An 18,272-nucleotide genomic window follows, 5' to 3' on the forward strand; every position below is an offset into this window, starting at 1 on the left:
AGTTACAAGTGGAGTTCCGCAGGGATCAGTTCTGGGTCCTCTGCTGTTTGTAATTTTTATTAATGACTTGGAAGAGGGAGTCGAAGGGTGGGTCAGTAAATTTGCAAACGATACGAAGATTGGTGGAGTTGTGGATAGTGAGGAGGGCTGTTGTCGGCTGCAAAGGGACTTAGATATGATGCAGAGCTGGGCTGAGGAGTGGCAGATGGAGTTCAACCCTGTCAAGTGTGAGGTTGTCCATTTTGGAAGGACAAATAAGAATGCGGAATACAGGGTTAACGGTAGGGTTCTTAGTAAGGTGGAGGAGCAGAGGGATCTTGGGGTCTATGTTCATAGATCTTTGAAAGTTGCCACTCAGGTGGGTAGAGCTTGTAAGAAGGCCGATGGTGGATTAGCATTCGTTAGCAGAGGGATTGAGTTCAAGAGTCGTGAAGTGATGTTACAGCTGTACAGGACTTTGGTTAGGCCACATTTGGAGTACTGTGTGCAGTTCTGGTCGCCTCACTTTAGGAAAGATGTGGAAGCTTTGGAGAGGGTGCAGAGAAGATTTACCAGGATGTTGCCTGGAATGTAGAATAGGTCATACGAGGATAGGTTGAGCGTGCTAGGCCTTTTCTCATTGGAACGGAGAAGGATGAGGGGTGACTTGATAGAGGTGTATAAGATGATCAGGGGAATAGATAGAGTAGACAATCAGAAACTTTTTCCCCAGGTACAACAGAGTGTTACAAGGGGACATAAATTTAAGGTGAAAGGTGGAAGGTATAGGGGAGATATCAGAGGTAGGTTCTTTACCCAGAGAGTGGTGGGGGCATGGAATGTGCTGCCTTTGGGAGTGGCAGAGTCAGAATCATTGGCGAACTTTAAGTGGCAATTGGATAGGTACATGGATGGGTGCTTAAGCTAGGACAAATGTTCGGCACAACATCGTGGGCCCCGAAGGGCCTGTTCTGTGCTGTATTGTTCTATGTTCTCTAGTAGGTACATCCACATACTGAATCAGAAAATTTTCTTGTACACACTTAACAAATTCCTCTGCATCTAAACGCTTAACACTATGGTAGCCCCAGTCTGTGTTTGGAAAGTTAAAATCCCTTCCCATAACCAACCTAATATTCTTACAGATAACTGAGATCTCCTTATAAATTTGTTTCTCAATATCCCTCTGATGATTAGGGGGTCTATAATACAATCCTAATAAGGTGATCATCCCTTTCTTATTTCTCAGTTCCACCCAAATAACTTCCCTGGATGTTTTTCCAGGAATATCCTCCCTCAGTACAGCTGTAATGCCATCCCTTATCAAAAATGCCACTCCTCCTCCTCTCTTGCCTCCCTTTCAGTCCTTCCTGTAGCATTTGTATCCTGGAACATTAAGTTGCCAGCCCTGTCCGTCCCTGAGCCATGTTTCTGTAATTACTGTGATATCCCAGTCCCATGTTCCTAACCATGTCATAGAGTTATAGAGATGTACAGCATGGAAACAGACCCTTCAGTCCAACCCATCCATGCTGACCAGATATCCCAACCCAATCTAGTTCCACCTGCCAGCACCCGGCCCATATCCCTCCAAACCCTTCCTATTCATATACCCATCCAAATGCTTCTTAAATTTTGCAATTGTACCAGCCTCCACCACTTCCTCTGGCAGCTCATTCCATACACGCACCACCCTCTGTGTGAAAAAGTTGCCCCTTAGGTCTCTTTTATATCTTTCCCCTCTCACCCTAAACCTATGCCCTCTAGTTCTGGACTCCCCCACCCCAGGGAAAAGACTTTGTCTATTTACCCTATCCAGGCCCCTCATAATTTGGTAAACCTCTATAAGGTCACCCCTCAGCCTCTGACGCTCCAGGGAAAACAGCCCCAGCCTGTTAAGCCTCTCCCTATAGCTCAAATTCTCCAACCCTGGCAACATCCTTGTAAATCTTTTCTGAACCCTTTCAAGTTTCACAACATCTTTCCGATAGGAAGGAGACCAGAATTGCACATAATGTTCCAACAGTGGCCTAACCAATGTCCTGTACAGCCGCAACATGACCTCCCAACTCCTGTATTCAATACTCTGACCAATAAATGAAAGCATACCAAACGCCTTCTTCACTATCCTATCTACCTATGACTCCACTTTCAAGGAGCTATGAACCTGCATTCCAAGGTCTCTTTGTTCAGCAACACTCCCTAGGACCTTACTATTAAGTGTATATGTCCTGCTAAGTTTTCCCAAAATGCAGCACATCGCATTTATCTAAATTAAACTCCATCTGCCACTTCTCTGCCCATTGGCCCATCTGGTCAAGATCCTGTTGTAATCTGAGATGACCCTCTTCGTTGTCCACTACACCTCCAATTTTGGTGTCATCTGCAAACTTATTAATTGTACCTCTTATGTTCGCATGTAAATGTACTTGAACATTAGACACACAGTCGAGAATTTAGAGTTTGTTATGTTAGCAAGTGAAAGGCAAGTGTCTTTGTACCACATTTTGAGTAACTATCTGGTGAGAATCACTCAACATTAATTTCCTTGCCTTCACCATATATCTGATCCAAAATGATGAAGAGGCAGCTATCTGCTGTTTACATGACTGTGGGAAGTTGGGTAATTCCTCTTCTCATTACATTTTTCGGTATATGAACATGCAAAAGAAGACATTATTTTGAAAATTAAATTTCTCACAAAGGTGCTGTCTCGTGTTGCTTTCTAGCAGTTTTGCTGCCTCACCCAAGTGAATATTTTGTAATGTGCGATTGGACAGTTAGTAACTTTAGTCCATTCAACTATAGGATATCACAACAGCCCATCCACCTAGCATTCCTACCAGTGTATTTTTCATTCTCATTCCATTGAAATCTGCCTATGTAGTGACGACCTGTAAATGCAGTGGCTTGCCCCATTCACTTTGCCTGCCAACTGCTAGGATGTCTCAACAGTCATACAGCACAGAAAAAGACTGTTTTGGCATATTGTACCTGTGTTGAGTGTTTGACAAAGAAATATCAAATTAATCTCACTCCGCACCCCCACTCTTTTTCTGTAGCTTTGCAAGTGACTCTTTTCCATGTGTGTGTCCAAGCCGTTTTGGCAAGTTGTTGCATCTCTTTCCATTATTTTTCAAGCAATGTGTTCCATGGAGACTCGCTGTGTTTATAGTCTTAAAATCTCCTCTGATTACTGACCCTTCTGCCAGTGGAAACAGTTTCTTGCCTAACTTCAAGGCTTTTCACAGGAGATTTCCCTCTGGTTCATAATATACTCTGCAGCGTAGAGTACCAGTTACCCCATGGAGGTCAAATACTCAAGAATGCTGTGTTTACACCCCTGCTTGAATGTAACACTCCTTCCTGCCTCATGATTAAGTGAGTTTTCTTGTGGTTAACTGGGGCTTTGTTTGAGATCCGTCTCTTCATTTTCTCCACTATGACTGTTGAGGAATGAATGACTGGTGTTGTATAGCTTTAAAATGCTGATGTATCTGCTTTTTGTTTTCCAGGGGTGCCTTCTCTGAAGTGGTCCTTGCTGAGGAAAAGCGGACTCAGAAACTGGTCGCAATTAAGTGTATCCCCAAGAAAGCCCTGGAGGGAAAGGAGAACAGCATTGAGAATGAGATTGCTGTCCTTCGGAAGTAAGTGAAGAAGAATGTGCAAGTGAAAATGAAAATGGTGGGAGGTGGTGATGAAATGATCTGTTTCCAATTACTTATCCAGTTGAAGGAAATATATTCCTGTGCCAATTATAATTTTGTTCCAAGTATGAAAAATCTTGCCATATTTGTCATTTTGTACATTTAACAGGGTTACTCAGTCTAAACCTGTCTGCTTTAGTAAAAGGTGGCATTTTAGCATTGGGTCCACAAAACAAATCTTGTTTGAATTTTTCCATCTTAGAATTGTGTTACAGAGTTTTTCCAGAGAGCTTACTGCTGATGGATTTGCTCTGCCTTGTAAACAGAGAGGCTTACAATCCCTTATCAATCAAGTATTTTTGGTGTGGAGGGGCTCAGTAGCAACAGAACATTTAATACCATGAGCGGGTACAGCCCTCCTGTTCGCCTGGCCCTCAGTTAGCGGATCTCACATTTGTTGTAAAGTGTGTTGGATGTTGTTCATGCCATCAAAGTGTGGTTCAGTTTTCCTTGGTTATTTAATTAGTGACAATTGGATAATATGCCCACTGCAAATGTGTAACAGTCTACTTTAGCTACTTTAGCCAAACTGTAAATATCCTTGCATTGCAGATGATGCATGTGCCCCATTATATTGTGGCACCCAACAGCCCAATGTTCCCTTTACTCTTCAGAACATTGTCTGTCAGTGATCCATTACAGTGGGGAGGGTCTTTGAGGATGTTGAAGGATCAGATTAATACTAACACACTACGATGATTATCTTCTACATTAAAAATGTAAAGACTTGATTTATTATAGAGTAACGTTAGTGGGTCTTCTCTCTGAATTGCTGGGATCCTTGTGGTAGTGCTGCTCCCACAATGACAGGGAATTCTGAGATCTTGACTCAAATCTTTGAGGAAAGCTTACAGCACAAGTAGGTTCATTAATTGTCACTAGCAGCTGCAGGGGTAATCAGAGAATTTAGCATTGGTGACATAATTACTTGCTTTGGGTACTCAATGTGGCCAACTGTTAAACTCAGTTGTTTAACTTTGGACTGTCAAATTCTTCCCATCTATCACAGTCAGGACTCCCACAAGATGAAATCCTCCTTATTTGGTGCAGCAAACTCTACTGGGGGGGGTGCACACTCGATAGTGTGGCAGCCTATCTAATTGGCACCACATCCACCACCTTAACATTCACTCCTTTCACTGCTAACACAGCAGTGTGTACTGTCTGTAAGATGCACTGCAACAACTCATCCAAGGCTTCTTCAATTGCACCTTCCAAATTTGCCACCTGGAGAAATAAAGGAAACAGGTTAATGGGAATACTTTTACCTGCATGGTCCTCTCCAAGCCACACACAATCGTGACTTGGAAATATTATCACTGTCCGTGTGTCCGTGTGTGTGTGTGTGTCTGTGTCTGAACTGTTGGATTAAAATAATTCAAGTAGGAGGCTCACCATCACTTTCTCAAGGGTAGTTATGTTGGCCTAGTTAACAAAGCCTGCATCCTATGCAAGAATACCTTTTTTTTAAAAGAAAACACATTTTATCCACAGGTATTTGGCTGAGTTTTTGAGATTTTTTGATCTTGTATATTCTTTAATGAATACATCAACTGGCAAGATTAGAAAATTCAATTCTATTATATTCAATAAAGTACTCAGTAAAAAGGCTGACTTCATAGTTCGATATGTTAATTAACAAGGAAGTGAATGGTGGGAGAGTATTCTTGCCCTCGGAATGAAGGATTGTGGGATTATGAAATGAATGAGAAGCAATATGTTGAGGAATTAACGTCTCTTCAGGAATTTCAGAGATACAGAGGAGGAGAATTCCTGAATGTTTCGGAGAGGGTTGAAGGATGTGGAGTTGGCAGGTGAATGTTTACCTTGTGCTTTTGGTGAAGATTGAGCACTTTCCTGCAAAATCTACATCACTTTCTAAGCTGTGCACAATAATTAGCTCTTTGTTTGGTGGAAAATAATCTTCCAGACTAATAGTTAGCATTTTGCCTTTGAAAAGGTAATACGGTGTGAGCATTTTATTGCCCAGGTTTTCATTGAATGGAGCTGACTTAGGTACCCTTTTAAAACTGATCCATGTGACCTGATTCTATGATTACTATCCCATTCCCGATTGGAGCAGTTGCTGCTGACGTGGGGTAAGGGTATGGCCAGCCTGCTGACATGCAGCACGCCCACAGATATCAGCTTCATTGCACGGGTTGTTAGCGTGGTTAATGTTTGACTAGTCCCATTACTACAACTTTTGTGCAGTCAAGCCCCTTCTAGAGGTATACTGGTTTGTGGCAACTTGGAGGGGTCATGAATTGTGGGCAGTGTACAGCTCTAAGTGGGGAACACACAAGAAAAGTCTAGTCACCAGCTCCCAGAATTCTTCGATTGACAGATTTTGAAATATAAAAAACAACCCTATTCTTTCATTTGCAATAGTTAGTTGCTGCATTATAAGTTTTATTGCAATGATTGTGGATTGCAGATAATTGAAGTGTGGCAAATGTTATTCACTTGTTCAAGAAAGAGAATGGGGATAACCCTGGGAATTATAAACCAGTCAGTCTTATGTTGGTGTGGGTATATTGTTGGAGAGGATTCTGAGAGACAGGATTTATGATTACTTGGGAAAGCGTAGTTTGATTAGAGACAGTCAACATGGCTTTGTGAAGAGCAGATCATGCCTCACAAGCCTTATTGAGTTCTTTGAGGATGTGACAAAACTCATTGATGAAGGTAGAGCAGTTGATGTGGTGTATATGGATTTTGGCATGGCGTTTGATAAGATTCCCCATGGTAGGTTCATTCAGAAATTAGGGAGGCATGGGATACAGGGAAATTTGGCTGTCTGGATACAGAACTGATTGGCCCATAGAAGACAAAGGGTGGTGGTAGATGGAAAGCATTTAGCCTGTAGCTTGGTGACCAGTGGTGTTCCGCAAGGATCTGTTCTGAGACCTCTGCACTCTGTGATTTTTATAAATGACTTGGATGAGGAAGTGAAAGGGTGGGTTATTGCATTTGCCAATGACACAAAGGTTGGTGGGGTTGTGAGTGGTGTGGAGGGCTGTTGTAGGTTGAAACGGTAGTTTGACAGGATGCAGAGCTCGGCTGAGAAGTGGCAGATGGAATTCAACCTGAAAAAGTGGGAAATGATTCACTTTGGAAGGTCGCATTCGAATGCAGATTACAAGGTTAAAGGCAGGATTCTTCACTGGAGGAACAGAGGGATCTTGGGTCCACATACATAGATCCTTCAAAGTTGCCACCCAAATTGATCAGGTTATTAAGAAGACATATAGTATGTTTGCTTTCATTAAGCAGGGGAATTGAGTTTAAGAGCCAGGGGGTTATGCTGCAACTCCATCAAGTCCTGGTTAGACCACACTTGGAATATTGTGTCCAGTTCTGGTCATACAGTCATAGAGATGTACTGCATGGAAACAGACCCTTCAGTCTAACCCATCCATGCCGACCAGATATCCCAACCCAATCTAGTCCCACCAGCCAGCACCCGGCCCATATCCCTCCAAACCCTTCCTATTCATATACCCATCCAGATGCCTTTTAAATGTTGCAATTGTACCAGCCTTCACCACTTCTTCTGGCAGCTCATTCCATATATGTACCACCCTCTGTGCGAAAAGGTTGCCCCTTAGGTCTCTTTTATATCTTTCCCCTCTCACCCTAAACCTATGCCCTCTAGTTCTTGGCTCCCCCACCCCAGGGAAAAGACTTTGCCTATTTACCCTATCCATGCCCCTATAGAAAGGATGTGGAAGCCCTTTAGAGAGGGTGCAGAGGAGATTTACTAGGATGCTGCCTGGACTGGAGGGCATGTCTTATGAAAAAAGATTGTGGGAGCCAAGGCTTCTCTTAGAGAGAAGTAGGATGATAGATGATTTGATAAAGATGTACAAGATGATGAGAGGCATAGACAGAGTGTATAGCCAGAGACTTTTTACCAGGGCAGAAATGGTTATCACGAGGGGGCATAATTTTAAGGTGATTGGAGGAAGGTTTAGGAGAGATGTCAGAGGTAGGTCTGTTACACAGAGAGTGGTGGATGCATGGAATGCACTGCCAGCAGTGGGAGTAAAGTCAGATACATTAGGGTCATTTAAGTGACTCTTGGATAGGCACATGAATGATAGAAAAATGAAGGGAATGTAGGTTAGTTTGATCTTAGAGTAGGATAAAAGGTTGGCACAACATCAATGGCTGAAGGGCCTGTGCTGTGCTGCATTGTTCTATGTCCCATGATTGGGCATGGAACTCTGTTCGGTCATAATGTAACCATTACATTCATTAGCTTTGTATAACTGTTGAGATTCATTGCAGCACTTTATCCATTTGGAAAAGTGCTAATATGCGTTCAATACTGATGAACAGTGAGGAGGGAGCAGGGAAAACAGCATGTTATACTGTCTGAGATTACGTGGGAAGGCTCCATGGTGTGAGGTGGGCAAGGTAAGGAAGTGTTAGCAGTGAAGGAGGAGTGGACCTGGGTAAGGTGGAGGAACCGTCTCTGTGGAATGCTGAAAGTAGAGGGGAGGGGAAGATGTGTTTGGTGCTGCAGATGGCAGAAATGGCAGAGAATGATCCTTTGAATGCAGTAGCTTCCACTGGGTGGAATTGAGGATGAAGGGAACCCAATTGTCTTTACTAGGAAAAGAGTTCCAAAGAAGTGTCATACTGGACTGAAAATGTTAACTCTGTTTTTGTCTCTACAGATGCTGCAAGACCTGTTGAGTTTCTCCAGCACTTGTTTTGTTATTTTAGTATTTTGCTGTTATAATTGGGATCCATACCATAATCACACCTTTTACTTGGAGAAAGTGAAACAAGTTAAAGGAGAAATTGTTCAAAGTGAGAATGAGCTTCGCCAAGTGAAGGAGATTGGAGCTGGATGGGAACCAGTCAACTCCCATTTCAAAGAAGAGCAGGTTGTCTTCAGACTGTGTAGAGGGATTACACATCCATGGCTAGGGCCAAAAACCTGGAAATTGTAGAACCAACGTAAAGTGTCAGAAAAATTATGAATGAAAGTGGGAAGAGACTAGATAAGGGTAGAAAAATAGAATCAAACTAGGACAAAGTAAGTTCAGTGGGGCAGGAAGAAGTTGGAATGCCAGGACACTCCTGTTTGTGAAGAAGGTAGAAGCGGGTTGTGTGGGGTTAGGAGTCTGAGGTGGGAAGTTTGTTGTGGAGGAGCGATCTCCAGAGGAAATGTGGTCAGTGACAGTTCTGGAAACAACTGTGTGATGTTCAGTGTTTAATATTACGGTCCAGAGGGAGATAGGAGAAAGTATCTGAGAATTGATGATCAGCCTCTGCCAGGTAGAGGTCAGTATGCCAGATGTCAATGGTGCCACCCTTATCAGCAGGTTTGATAATAAAGTCAGTGTCAAAATACAGCACTTGTGTCATCTGGACTACTTTGAGACAACTGTTCTTGTTTAAATGTGGTAATTTCCTTTTCTTGTTTTACTGTTGCAAGTTGATGCCATCATATCAGGAAATGGCAAGCACTTACAATTAGGACATTTATAAATTAGTCCTAGGAAGAACAGAAGAGCAAGAAATGGGGTTATGAGCAGTTTCAGATCCTCACTGATTCACAGACTATTTAATAATTGATAAATGACTGTCAGTGAGACAGAAGGCAGTAACCCAGAGGGCATTAACCAACACAGATGATTATACTGACAGTAAATGGTGGTATTGATTTGTAGTTTAAATGTGGACAAATATGTCTGTCCTCTGGCATCTCTGATTTGTCATACTGCTTATCGGTTATCTAGTATTGGATGAGCAGAAACCCCTCCAGCTAAATATCGAGAAGATCCAGGGTGTTATCTTTGAAACTCTGTTCCCTAGCAACAGTCTGGGTTTGATTCAGACCAGTTCATATCTGGCTTTTAGAAGAGCTTATAACTACATATTTGTGATATTACCAGGATCGCCTGCACTTCTGTAACATTTACCATCTCCTCATTTACCTTGACTCAACCACTGCTGAAACCTTTCATGATCCTTTTTTTTAAGGTCTAAACTTGACTTTTCTAATACCTTCCTGACTGGCCTCCCATCCTCATCCCTATTATTGCTCACATAATGTTCCATTCATTTATTCACATGTGCACAATCCTAATCTGGCAATGCCTTGATATTAAAATTTTCCACTTAGTAAATGGTTTCCATATCCCTGTAACCTTCTGCAGTCCTACAGACCTCAGATGACTGTAATGCTCCAATTCTGGTTTTTAGCACACCCCAAATTTTAATCAGCTCAATCATGGACAATCACTCTTAGACCATGACGTCAACACAGCATTTGATTGAATATGGAATTGTGAACCCTCTCAAGACACAAGTCAACGGGAATCAGGGAAAGTCTTTCTACTGATTAGAATCATGCCTAGCACTAAAGGAAGGTGGTTGTAAATGATTCAAGTCAGTCATCCTTGTTTCCAGACATTACTGTGGTTAAAACGTAGAGTATTCTTTCATGCTCAACAATCTACAGTTGCTGCATTAATGACATGTTTCAAGCTCTGGACCATTCTGTCTGCCCCTCGTCAACCCAATCTCTTCAACCCTCTCCACCTTGCTTTTCTTTTTTACAATCTGCCTTGAAACCTACCTTTTGACTAGGCTTTTGGTCATTTGTCATAATACTTTCTAATGTAGTTTGGTGTGAAGTTTTATAATACTCCTGTGAGATGCCTGGGGGTATTCCATTCTATTAAAGGTGCTACATAGAAGTGTGAAGCGATGCAATGTATATGAGGTGATGGACTTTGGTAGAAAGAACAATATAAAATAAAGGATGCAATTCTAAAAGAGGTGCAGGAGCACAGCAGCATGAGTGTGCACAGATCATTGAAGATGATGGTACTGGCGGAGAGAACTGTAATAAAGCAAATAATATCCTGAGCCTTATTAATAGGGGCCTAGGGAGTACTAGAACAATAACATGATGTTGAACTTATACTTGACGCTTATTAGCCCTCAGCTGGAGTATTGTGTACAGTTCTAGGCACAACATGAGAGGAAGGACATGAACACAATGGAATGAGTGCATAAGAGATTTGCAAGAAATGTTCCACGGAATAGAAATTTCAGCTATAAGGATAGATACAGTGAAAAAGGCAAGAGGAGATCTGACAGACGGAGGTTGGATGAGTGGGAAGAAATTATTCCAATTTGTAAAAAGATCAAGAACCAGAGGGCACAGATTTGCAAAAGAAGCAAGTGTAATGCCGGGAGAGAAAATCTTTGTATTTAGGATGGACTGCCTGGAAGTGTGGTGGAAGCAGAGTCAATTGAGTCATTCAAAAGGACAATGTTTCTATTTAAACAGTCATCCAATGAGGAAACGACAGGAGAATTGCACTGAACTGTGATGTTCATTCAGAGAACTGGTGCAAACACTGTGGGCTGAACAACCTTCTGTGTGGGAGCACTCCTATGATCCTATGATGAATGTAGATTGTTTTTGTCATTGCCACAAAGCACAGACTTGGTTTGTTAAACTTGTGAAATCTTATTGCCATCATTTAACGGTCCATGTGCTGGGGAAGGACTAAACAGTGGGTGTGCTTAAGCCAAAGGCCAGGTGATGTCTGTTTTCACCTATGTCTCAGCATAATATTACAGGAAACTTCAGTAAGCAGCAATTATAACTGGTGTTATTTAATGTTGGCGTTAGGTCAGTGTTAGTGGAGTGAGCTGGAGCTGCAATGCCCAGTAGCAGCCAATTGTAATTCTGCCCTTTAACAAAAAAATGTACACTTTCAGGATAACATGTCAGCTGACTCGAAGGTAATGTCCTTGCTATTTTCCTTACCGAGATTAAAAAATTTAAAACACCTTGTTAATTATTATGCTGCCTTAAATTATAGCCTCCAAATTGAGAATGCTGAATATACCAGGTAATACTCAGAAATACATGTGAAAGAGAATCTGTTTGCAATCCTGTAAAGGGACTGGAACATGGTTATTATTTAAAGTAAGCTTCTAGTATCAGGTTTAAAGATATGCTAGCAGATTTAATTTGCATGTTATTCTTTGAATTCCCCTTAAGCATTCATGAAAGGAGAATTCATGTTCTTCTGATCAGTGAGATTAGCCAACTGCCAGAAGTGTGCTTTTTTTTATTATTGTGTTTTGGGGGGAGTCAAATGGGGCAGGAATGAATGCAGTGTGAAGCAAAGCAGAGAAAATGTTTGCAAACCAATTATGTACAATGCATTCTGTCAGTATTATGTTGTGTCTCTTCCCATTGTGCCTATTTTCAATATTGAATTTATAATTTTGTGGTTTATTTGAGCTATTTCACAAAAAAAGAACCGCCATTGTTGAGTAAATTTTTGTTTTGCTATTTACTCAGCCACTTACAAATGGTTGAGATTATCGAAAGCATTTCCTTTGAGCAGTCTAGCTGAGGATCAGATTTGGAGCTGCCACACTTTGCAACACTCATTGGATGTCTTGGCGGAATCCAGTTGAGAGCTAAAAATGACAAACCAAGCCCAGGAGAAGTAGAGAGTTCACTGCTTTACTTTGCTGGAACAATTCTTGAAAATTTTACCGTTTCATATAGACTGCAGATTGTGAGGAAATTTGTAAATGTTTGCAGTATTGCAAACATCTGATTTCACAAAACCTTTTTAAGAAAGTGTAATTAAGAAATAAGGGTATTTCATACCACAAATTAGAGTGATGAAATTTAGAGAATGAAATTATGCCATTTGGTCCATTTAGAGTCATAGAGATGCACAGCATGGAAACAGACCTTCAGTCCAACACATCCATGCCGATCAGATATCCCAACCCAATCTAGTCCCATGTGCTAGCACCCAACCCATATCCCTTCCCATTCATATACCCATCCAGATGCCTTTTAAATGTTGCAATTGCACCAGCCTCCACAACTTCCTCTGGCAGCTCATTCTACACATGCACCACCCTCTGCATGAAAAAGTTGCCCCTGAGGTCTCTTTTGTAACTTTCCCCTCTTACTTTAACCTTTGCCCCCTAGTTCTGGACTCTCCAACCCCAGGAAAAAGACCTTGTGTATTTACTTTATCCATGCTCCTCATGATTTTATAAATCTCTTTAAGATCACCCCTCAGCCTCCGACGCTCCAGGGAAAACAGCCCCAGCCTATTCAACCTCTCCCTATAGCTCAAACCCTGGCAACATCCTTGTAAATCTTTTCTGTATCCTTTCAAGTTTCACAACATCATTCCGATAGGAAGGAAACCAAAATTGCATGGAATATTTCAAAAGTGGCCTAACCAATATCCTGTACAGCCGCAACATGACCTCCCAATGCCTGTACTCAATATTCTGACCAATATGATGCTAACTCTATGCTTTGCGCAGGGACTATATTGCAGTGTTGCGCTATTACTGTCTCTGTATAAGACCATAAGACATAGGAACAGGAATTCGGCCATTTGGCCCATCAAGTCTGCTCTGTCATTCAATCATAGCTGATACAGTTCTCAACCCCATTCTCCTGCTTTCTTCCCATAATCCTTGATCCCCTTGACAAACAAGAACCTTTCTATCTCTGTCTTAAATATACTCAATGACCTGGCCTCCACAGCCTTCTTTGGAGTGAATTCCATAGATTCACCATCTATTTGTGGCTAAAAAAGTTTCTCCTTATCTCCATTCTGAAGGGTCTTCCCTTTACTCTAAGATCGTGCCCTCAGGTCCTGGTCTCTTCTGCCAACGGAAACATCTTCTCAATGTTCAATCTGTCCACTATTCCTTAAGTTTCAATTAGATCTCCCCTCATCCTTCTAAACTCCATCGTGTACAGATCCAGAATCCTCAAACGGTTCTCATATGTTAAACCTTTCATTCCTGGGATTATTCTCGTGAACCTCCACTGGACCCATTTCAGATCCTTCCTGAGGAATGGGGCCCAAAATTGCTCACAATACTCTAAAGTTGTATGACCGAGCTTTATAAAGCCTCAGAAGTACATCCTTGATTTCATATTCTAGACCTCTCAAAATAAGTGCCAACATTGTATTTCCCTTCCTAACCACCAACTCAACCTGCAAGTTTACCTTAAGAAAATCTAGACTAGGGCTCCCAGGTCCCTTTGCACTTCAGATTTCTGAATTTTCTCCCCATTTTCTATACCTCTAGTCTTCATACCAAAGTGCGGGACTTCTCACTTTCCCGTGTTGTACTCCATCTGCCACTTCTTTGCCCACTCTCCTCACCTGTCCAAATCCTTCAGCAGCCTCCCCACCACCTCAATACTATCTGGACCTCTCTTTGTATCATTTGTAAACATAATCAAAAGGCCCTCAGTTCCTTCACCTAGATCATTTATGTAAACATTGAAAAGTTGTGGTCCCAACACTGACCATTATGGAACACCACTAGTCATCAGCTGCCATCTTGAGAAGGACCCTTTTATCCCCTTAATCTTTCTTCGTGATATCTAATTTCTCTTTTTATAATCTTCCTTCATAGTATCTAGTTCCCTTTTTAGAATGATATTAATCTCTGTCTCAATAGATTTCTGTATGAAAGCATTCAATCATTTCAAAGCTGAGTCTAAAATGTAGTCTTCAAATTTTCCCTTAATTCTTGTGATCTTGATTCTGTATTGTGTTAATGCCAAATTTCCCAATCAATGGCAAAAGCGTATATCATTATTCCTCCCAAAATGTTTGCTATTTTTGTAAACCTCCTTGAATCTTCAGATTTTTTGAAGTCTCCTTAACTTTTCCCTTTTTCAGTGGGAATAAGTGTTAATCAATCAAGTTAATCTGCACAGCAGTAAAAAAATCCATAGCTTTAATATCCTATAGTGAGGTGCCTTAAATTTCACCAAATATTCCAGCTTTGCTGTGAGCACTGTCTTCTATAGGTTCAATGGTTTGCATTTAATGGCCTAATGCTTAAAATGCAAATTCTCATTTGACATTTTTATAACCTGCACTCACAATTTTAACTATCTGTTTAACTTTCAAATTTCTGTGCTATCTTAAATCTCCAACTCTTTCCATTCTGTTAAGGATCTTACATTTTAGGATCCACTTTTGTTGTGCCCATTTTCTCCCCACAAATGTACCATTTCACATTTGTCCACAATGATTTGCATCTGGTTAGGTGGAAATTACAAATGGGAGCAGACTACTCAGCACAAGCAGTCCACAGTCATGTCTATTCCCAAACTGAGTCATAGTCTGAATTCCTTATGGCCTCTGGTCTTAATATCCCATTACCACATTTTTAAAACAAAGACAGAAATTGCTGGAGAAGCTGAACAGATCTGGCAGCACCTATGCATAGAAAGCTGAGTTAATAATTTGAGTCCAATGACCCTTCTTCAGAATACACTTTTCCTAACTTATTTTTAAATGTTGAAAAGGTCTTTGCTTAAATCGCTAAATTCACTAATGCATCCCATAGACCCTCAGTCCTCTGTTTTTATATAATGTTTCGCTTCTTTCCTGGCCTAAATTGCTTGTGTTTAATCTCTTAATCTCAACTGTTAATCTGCCGTCATCTAGCAGTCTCACTGTTATTTTGATCAACCTGCTCAAACACGCTTTCACGTGCCTCTGGGTCAGGTGAGACTTGAACCTGGACCTCATTCCTTATGGAGTGCTTCACCATTAATTTAATGTTATCAGCAACTTCAGTGTCATAGCAAGAAAGACACTACACAAATCCATATACAAATGATGTCCTGGCTCAGTTCCCTGGAGTACTACATTGCCTGCGGTCTACCAAGTTGAAACATATTCATTTATCTTTACTTCTGTCAGTCTTTCCCCAAGACATCACTGTATCTGTACAACTGCATTTCTTTTAGTTACATCGTGCTTAGTTTGTATTCATCAAACTCAAGCTGCTCCTTACAAATCCATGCTCTCTATGCTGACTGTATTTGCTAATGTCATTTACACTGATAAAGTGAGTCCTGTGTAGTCTACAATGTGGTTTGAGGTCCACTTACAGAATTAATTTTTCCCATGAGCAAATTAAAATGAATTGTCATAAAATTTTCTAGTTTGTCTTTTTTGATCCCCAGTGAACAAGTGTATAATATTTGCAATCTTTGGTGCAATTCCTGTCTCCAGACATTTTTTTGGGGAATTAAGGTTAATGAATACATAATCTCTTTTCTCATCCTTCTTCTGCAGTGCGTACATTCTGAGACTAGTAATTCTTTTTTCATTTTTATTCATTTTTAATATTTTTGAATATTTATGCAGCTCTTCCACATTCTCCTCAGGTATTTCTGCACTAATTCTTTCATACTGTGCCTTAAAAGGTGTTGCTAGTGTCTTGTTAAGCATCTCAGCCGTACTCTTCCAATCAATACAAGGCCTTTTCTTCAAAGTCACCTAATTTCTCTTTGATTACTCTGTTACATGTGCATCAATAAAAACCCTTAATGCTTCCTTTATATTGACTGCCACAAATCTTTCATACTCTTCCTTAGTCTGTCCTAATTTGTTTTTGCTCATTATCCTAATTACTTATTATAATTGCTGTTTACTTTTATTTTCTCCCATCTGTTTATTTTAAGCCATTTTTGTTTCAATATATTAACAAAACCTTCTTTTCCCTCCCTTATTCCTCATCAGAATATATTTATGTATCTCTCATATCTATCAACTCAGATTCCTTGCCTGGCCTGTCATTTTTGTTTCTAACCAAGTAATCTGGACAAGGCTGCATTTTGTACCACTGAAATTGGCTCATCTGAAATCCAGCTCCTTTATCTAGGATTTATTTTGTTTTAATGTGGATCTAATTAGGTTTAGGGTTACTATTTGCTAATGTTCACTCCCCATGCCCTTCTGCTGAATTGTTTACTCAATTTCGTAACTCAGAACTGGATTTCTGTCTCATACAATTTTTCTCCTTTATCACTTCCTTCAAGTTATTCATTTGAGGTTCAATGTGTCAAGTCATTTCAGCCTCAGTTAATATTTTAGCTACTGTGCACAGAACAATTATAGGAAAATCAAACTACTTGGAACCAAACTCAGCAAACCAGATGTCGTGCACATTAGATAATCTGTTTGAGAATTCATTCCATGACTGCTGAATTGTCAGAGATGCACAATACCAAATTAGTAACAAGATTAATATAAATTACAAAACCTTTTGAGGGGAAAAGTTAAATATACTCTTATCTATAAATATGGAATAAATAAATTTGTATCAAGACGAAAAGACTGTGTTTTCTTATATGAATTAAACACCCAAAACATAATAAAGTATTAATGCAGCACATAATCATGAACTACTAAGCAACTCTGCACTACTGTGTTTTGCTACAAAAAAGCTTCATTTCTATCTCTGTTTGGCTTTGCGTCATTGCTAATGATTCATATTCACTGTTCATTTGTGAATGTCTTCAAGTGGGTGTATGGTCCCACTTGTTTAAGACATTATCATTGCTGAGGGGGCATCATAAGCTATCACTCACTGATGCAGATTCCATTTTGTGATGGTTCATTTTCTGCAACAATTTGAAATTGTCGTTCTTCACATTTCCAGTATGAAGATTTTTGGTGCCAAGTTTAGTGTAGATCATGTGTAGATATGTTCCTCAGTTGTTGAAGTAAATCCGGATTCATGTATCTCTCATATGAATGCTTGTAGCTTAGTTTTGAACTTCCAATGGGTCTATGGACGCTGTCAAGCTCTCCACATAGTGCATCATTTGGTATGTGACCATCATCCATTCATTGGCAGCCGTCATCGTTGTCACTGCTTGAACATTGCCCTCATACTTTGAGGTAAAAACAAGGACTGCAGATGCTGGAAACCAGAGTCTAGATTAGAGTGGTGCTGGAAAAGCACAGCAGGTCAGGCAGCATCCGAGGAGCAGGAAAATCGATGTTTCGGGCAAAAGCCCTTCATTAGCCCTATTCCTGATGAAGGGCTTTTGTCCAAAATGTCGATTTTCCTGCTCTTCAGATGCTGCTGGACCTGCTGTGCTTTTCCAGCACCACTCTAATCTAGACCCTCATACTTTGAGTCAGACAACTGCAATGTTTTTGATGAGGTCTCTATGCTGCTGTGGATCCTAAGGAACTTTCTTAAACCATTTGTGTACCATATCTATATTTAGAAGGCTACAACTAGCCCTCTCTTCCTTAGTCATATTGTGGCACAAACCTGTCAGGATTTCCTGCTTTAGGTTCACCCTTTGTCTGTTGTTCTTGTGTTCTTTATCAGAAATGCATAAATTCACAGGAATAAAGCATTAAATGCTCTCCACTAGCTCTGAATATATTACAAGGTAAATAAATAATCACACATTTCAAACCCCAAATTTTGCTTGTCACGCAAACATAATTTTAAAGTGGATGAACACCTGATGTCTGACATCACATTTGTTTTCCAGTGATGGAAGGAAGGATATGAGGACTGTTAAGCTGGTTTACTGGAGCTGTAGTACTTCCAGAATTGTGTACATATTGCAGGTTTTCTGTTGTTCGAATATACAATGTCCATTCTAATTGGAGCAGCAGAGCATAAGTCACTGAGAAATGTCTTAGCTGCTGTTTACAATACAACAGCAGCAGGATGTTCTTCAGATCATTAGATCACAAAAAGAAAATAAAGCAC

General features: G+C 40.5%; 1 protein-coding gene across 1 annotated transcript in view; it reads left to right on the top strand.

Annotated features, from left to right (window-relative positions):
• The window catches only part of LOC122559247 (calcium/calmodulin-dependent protein kinase type 1-like), a 191,659-nt gene that overhangs the window by 114,603 nt on the left and 58,784 nt on the right, over nucleotides 1-18,272 (top strand). Inside the window, exon 3 of the mRNA XM_087994172.1 lies at nucleotides 3,495-3,626. Within this exon, the coding sequence (XP_087850298.1) occupies nucleotides 3,495-3,626 (132 nt within the window). The remainder of the gene's footprint in view (nucleotides 1-3,494; nucleotides 3,627-18,272) is intronic.

The sequence above is a fragment of the Chiloscyllium plagiosum genome, unplaced genomic scaffold (assembly GCF_037043375.1).
Source record: "Chiloscyllium plagiosum isolate Xiang-an unplaced genomic scaffold, Cpla_swu_hap1 HiC_scaffold_14, whole genome shotgun sequence".
Lineage (NCBI taxonomy): Eukaryota > Metazoa > Chordata > Chondrichthyes > Orectolobiformes > Hemiscylliidae > Chiloscyllium > Chiloscyllium plagiosum.